Source organism: Micropterus dolomieu, linkage group LG13 (genome assembly GCF_021292245.1).
Source record: "Micropterus dolomieu isolate WLL.071019.BEF.003 ecotype Adirondacks linkage group LG13, ASM2129224v1, whole genome shotgun sequence".
NCBI classification, from domain to species: Eukaryota; Metazoa; Chordata; class Actinopteri; order Centrarchiformes; family Centrarchidae; genus Micropterus; species Micropterus dolomieu.
Genome location: NC_060162.1, coordinates 11221984 through 11227983, shown reverse-complemented (window position 1 = coordinate 11227983; position 6000 = coordinate 11221984). Strand labels below are relative to the sequence as shown.

General features: G+C 40.0%; 1 protein-coding gene across 1 annotated transcript in view; it reads right to left on the bottom strand.

The window, feature by feature from the left end:
* Positions 1-1816: 1816 nt before the first annotated feature.
* Positions 1817-6000, bottom strand: part of dym (dymeclin) — a 54011-nt gene continuing 49827 nt past the window's right edge. The window contains exon 17 of the mRNA XM_046066606.1: positions 1817-3756. Within this exon, the coding sequence (XP_045922562.1) occupies positions 3607-3756 (150 nt within the window). The 3' untranslated portion in view covers positions 1817-3606. The remainder of the gene's footprint in view (positions 3757-6000) is intronic.

Below are 6000 nucleotides of genomic sequence, written 5' to 3'. Positions count from 1 at the left end.
GGCCCCATTACTCTTAAAGCAAAAATGTTTTTTCAGTTTTGGGGAATGATTGTTGGTCTTTTGTATTTTTATCACGAACTTTGACCTAATTGCTAACAGCATGCTAACACGTTCACAAAAATCTTTCCCATCTTAGTTTAGCTCTCTAGCATGTGATGTTAACATTAGCACTAAACACACAAGTGCAAATGAGGCTGATGAGAAAGTCATTAGTTTTGTAAGTATTGACAAAATAATATGACCTGACAATGGCTTTGGTCAGAGATTCTCCAAAGTTGTTACAGTTCATCCTTATGGGGACCTGAATGTCTGTACCAAGTTTCATTGCAATCAATCCAATAGTTTCACTCAAAACCATAAATGTCAACCTAATGATGGCGCTAAAAGAAAGGATCACCAAAAGTTTTAAGATACATCTTCTGGGAACCATGAATGTCTTAAACACATTTTGTGCCAATCCATTGAGCAGATATTGAGATATTTTCCAAGGTAAGTGAAAACTCTGACCTGCTGGTGCTGCTATATGTAAAGTCAGGGTACATCCTGAATTGTTATCCCTAAAGCCACACTGCTAGCGTGGCTAAAAAAAAAAATCACCTCTTACATTTCTTCTTAGCTCAGCTTCTTTATTTCTTGACTTAGACAGCTTCTATCTTATGATATGTTAAGCAGCTCCATGTAAAAAGGTCAATGAGTGGCGACCTAGAAAGAATTTGAGCAAAGTAATTTGATAATTAAAAAACAGAAAAATGTTCCAGCATGAAATATTAAGACGAGATAAGCTACAGTAAATGTATGCGACTTTTAAAGTATGTAAGTACACTTTCTGTAGCTGCTATCTTGCAGACATCCAGACAATTATGCTGTATGGTCTGTCTCTTCTTTATATCTCTTTGTGAATTATGCTTGTTTTTCCATTCACAGTCCAGCCCATTTAGACTTTTTATTTCACTAAGGATTTGTAGGGAGGAATGTCAGTAAGTGAAACAGAGTGTTAGCTAATGTTTGTATTTATTTTTATACTAACTCTCAGTGCTCAATGCTGTGAGCGAGCTTCCCCTTGCTATGACCTAATCTTAAAACCGTTGAGCCTAACGACCTTCCATCGTTACAGTGGTGATCTGTCATATTAATGAGTTCTATGTCACTAGGGGCAACCCATGCTTAGTACAGAGCTACTTCAGCAAACTGGTCTCCATTGCCCTACTTTTTACATCACTCAATAGATGTTGATCTGGGTATGACCTCTGCATCAGTAGACTGAAAGGCAATCTCACCTAGACCTTGAGGAAAATACATCAGCCTCTAAAAGAAAAACTACCCATCCCAGAATCCCATGCTCCATCCATCTTCCTGCTGTCACCTGAAACAGGAGCCCATGGTAAGGTGACCCCCCCACTCCATGAAGGAACAAGGAGGGCCATGTCACTTTATGAAAACCTCTCCTCACCCATCTGGCACTGGGATAATTGAGCTGGAAACAGGTGAGAGTCGGTGCAGAGAGAGAAAGAAAGCGTCATTCTGGATGGTTTGTCCTCGAGCTGTAACCTATCAACGACCCCGTGTTGAAAATGGGCCATTCTTTACATCAAATTACATCCATTATACTGTCCTTGAGAATGAGAGAATTTCAGGCATGAAAATCAATACAATGGAGACGAAAGGCATGAAATTCCCTTGGGAAGTGGGAGCTCAAGCGACACAGTGGGTGCCATTGTGCCATAAACCTTTCCAACCCGAAGTAGTTTCATAACTCTGTTTCTGCTGCTCCTGCATCTATGACCACAACAGGCAACAATGAGACATGAGAGACACATACAGTGCTAAAGTTTATTAATATTTTGTGTTGGAGATATAAACAGCATGTGACGGTTGGGGGTTTTGGCTGCACAGATTTAAGAAAAACTGCCGTTGAAATGAGCCAAGGAAGCACTGATGAAGTACACAAAGAAAAAAATTGAGCCACATGTACAAACTCTGTTCTACCAACTGTACCTGTGAAAAGTAACAATTGTCTTGTGCTGCAAAAATTAATGTCGATTTCTTCCAGATAACCTATAACAATTCCTTTTATCACATAGGACTATTTTTTGCATCAATGGCACAGTTTTAGGAGCATTTAATGTAAAATTGTCTACTTTACTTTACAGGTTTATGCTCTGTCTATATCAAGGTTCATATGAATGTGCAGTGTGAGACAGAGGGTGTGTTTGCTTCAGTTCAACAGGGAGCAGAGGTAGACAATCGACAGAGGAAATCAAATATATTCCCCTTTATGTTTATGTTCTTGTCTGAATGGTACAGTATTTCACCTTGCTTAATAACCAACCATGTAACACTTTGGTCGCTTTGATATCATATTTTTATTTAAACTCCTATTTTCAATGTAATGACAGCTATTGTCATATAATATGTACTAATATAAAGCCAGTTTTCCACCTGGGAAGAATCAAAGTGAACTACCACCATTTTTCTTTCACTAGTAGTAGTCATTTCAGTACTACTAACGTTTACACTTTGGGGGGCTGAATATATATTAAAAAACAACATACATGAAAATAAATAATTTAACACAAAGTTTCTAGTTAAACATGCAAATAAATTGACAAATCAAAAGAGACAAATGTAATTATGCACAACAGGACAGGAGGTTTAATGACTTGTCCTAGTTTAAGTACTTGCCTTGGGTTACCATCAGGAAAAAATGGAAACGACAAAGACAGGGTAAAGTCAAATAAATGGGCTGGAAGCATCACAGCGATGTGGACTGCTAATATTATCCAGGGACTGAAATTAAGCATTAATTAAACTGTAATTCAAAGTGGGTTATTGGGGGTGGCCACCAAGCAACACTGGTGGACTCAAATCTGAAAACAACAAAACTTTCTGTCTCTTTTTCTGGCCTTAGTTTATTTCACAAACCCCTTTTATACAAACCCACTGTATTCACAGGACAATGTTGGTCAAAATAAAACTAATTTGTGAGATAATCACACGTAAAGTTTTATATCATATAAGAGTTATTTATGAGATGAATGCTGTGTCTTCCAAGACGTGGCCTTTCTTGAATATTAAGTTGGTACTATTTCTTAGCATTCAGTGCAGCTGTAAATTAACATTTACCAGAGCTGTGTAACACTTAGGTGCATGTGTTTTAATTGACCTTTCTTTATAAGCAAGAAAAAACCCCCGCAGGATTATCCATCGCCAGTGTCCTGAGCTCCTCACTATAATGAATTGCTTTGCAGAAGAGATGCAACTCGGCATGTGCTGTGGAACCAGGTGGAGCTGCTCAAATGTTAAATAGGTAATTCCCTAACAGGACTGACTGTACATGAGTGGGCGCTACTGTGTGAACTGTTCGCTTCACAGTGTCGAAGCAGAGGAGTTATTATGATATGAGGGGGGAAGAGGTTGTGCCGCATGAAAAGAAAAAACAAACACCATTCTGTACAAGGTCGAGGCACTTTCAAAGCAGCGTGCACATACTATAAAGGGCAATGCACACACCCCCGCCCAAACACAGACACACACACATGCCATCAGTCTTTTCCCCCCCATACTGAACGGGGATGAAGACACACGCATTCTGCTGCAGCAGGTCTTTCAGCCTGAGTCCATGCTGAACAGCTCGATGCCATGCGGGCTCCAGTGGAGGCCGACTCCAGAGTTGAAGACCAGGGACCAGACGTAGGGGATGAAGAAATCCTCGGGCTGGTCTTCCTCCACATACTTAAACTTGAGCTCCGGAAACTTCTGTTCACACAAAAAGAGAAAGAAGATTGTGAAGATGCGCAAGGAATGGGAAAGAAAAATGTTTTATTTAAACCTGAGTTTTGCCTCCTGTGATGTATCAATTGTAGACCACAAGTCACTGACTATGAATTATATAATAAATATATGGGGTGTGGGATTTCAGTGGGCTGGTCTAAGTCAATAAGTCCTAGACCATTTTTCATTCCCAGTCCAGCCCTGTTCTTGATTGTTGTACCAATTGCTGGGTAAACAGTAAAAATACACCTTCAATCACATTGGATCTAAAAGTTCTGTGACCAACGGAGTGACATCTCTCACATGGACAGAGGTGCTGCTACACAGGTAGGTTAACTTGTTCAGGCCTCTCAGTAATCACTCCTCATCAGGTACAGTAGCTTGTTGGCAGATGTAATTCCATCCATCTGTGAAGTAAAATTGCTTACAGCTGCGGGACAGGTATCACTCTGTGGTCCGACCACTGACCTGTTAAAGGGCTGGCTAATGGGCCAACTTCACCTCCTGACCCCAGCAGGCGACTGGATATCAGCAGCTACTGTTTGGTAAATAAAGCAGCCTAACTGTCATGGTCTGTTCAGAAACTTCCCAGAGATAATTGAGAAAATGGCTCAGTTACAGAAAGGGGTTGACTTGTCTGACTTCAATACACAACAAGTAAATACATAAAGAACAAACCGTAATGTAAAAAAGTGAAATAAAACATAGGGGTGTAATTTTACAGAGCAGTGTGTCAGAAATCTGGACCGTATTGTTCAAACACGTGGGGATGTCCTGAGTAACCTGATTACTTGGTAATAGCCACTAGACTCTTCAAGCTTCAGCTTGTCTTGACATGGCTTGTTGAGCTGGACGGGGAGAGGTTATCAATTTATACCGTAGGGCCTCAATATTGATTATATCCAAGGGGGAAAAAAACGACCAACATATGGCCTGTATACTATCTTTTGCATATGAACCCATAAACCCATTTTAGCACATTGAGCTTAACTTGACATTTTAGCAAACATGAATCCAAAATTTGATTTGTAAGGTGTGTTTGACACCAGGGCTGCAACTAACGATTCTTCTCATTACTGATGGATCTTCAGATTATTTTCTCGATTGACCATTATAATTCCCGACAGCCAACAGTTACTTCTTCAAATTATATAAAACTTCTGTTTACAAGGATATAAAACAGAAAATCCTGACATTTGAGAAGCTGGAATCAGAGAATGGTAATTTTCTTGGACATTAGTGCTTGAAAAGGGACACAATCTCCTGTTTTAGCAGCTATTAAGCTCCTCTCTAAGTGTCTGCCTAAGAAATACTGAATGTCCACGTCTTTTTACAAAGCTACTAGAAGCAAACCCACCTAACAGCAGATATGTAACAAAAGAAGAGCATCAATAATACAGGGGTACCTCATTATATCCTCCTGTCTACACATGCATGTATGTGCACACACACAGACTGTAATCAGTCTGCGCTGAAAGACAGATGCTGGGGGCCTTTTTGTGATGGTCCCAGTCTGGTCTATTGAGCCCAGGTTGGCTCTATTCACTGCCACACTATCGGTATCATAATGACACAGACAGAGGGGCTACGGGGTCACAGGACATATGCCAGGCTACTGAGGCTAGACCACACACACCACCGCCATTGTGATGGCTAGACACAATGCAGGAGCTGTATTATCTGGCTGGTATTTGTGTATAGGTGACTGTCTCGTAGACAAGCTGACCAACTCATCAATTGTTCATATGACTGACAGTGACAGTTACTCAACCCAGGCTCACTTTTAGTGGCAAGCACAGAGGATGTAGTATAAATTTTAATCTAAAGGTTGAAATTATTTAGCTTTTATTCAGCTGCTTCGTTGACTCATGAGCACAAACAAACCAAAACAGGAGGCAGGCGAATTGATTAATGCCCTGCCATGCCTCTTGATAAATGAAACATAACCAGTTATGCTAATTATGGCAATAAGATAATTGAGACATTAATCAGCAAATACTGCTATATCAACACACTTTCAAACACATGTGTGGTATTGTTTCTATGTTTAAGCATTGTGGAATCAAAAGTTACCCTCATTAATTTGCAAATATATTGAACAGTGCTCCAAAAACTAAGCAGATCATTCATATGAGGAAATGTGGTGTAAGCAGTAACTGTCATGTGTTGCTTTTAAGTTATTGTCTATGTAAGAACATGTTTAGAGACAGACATAGGCCACTCACAGCA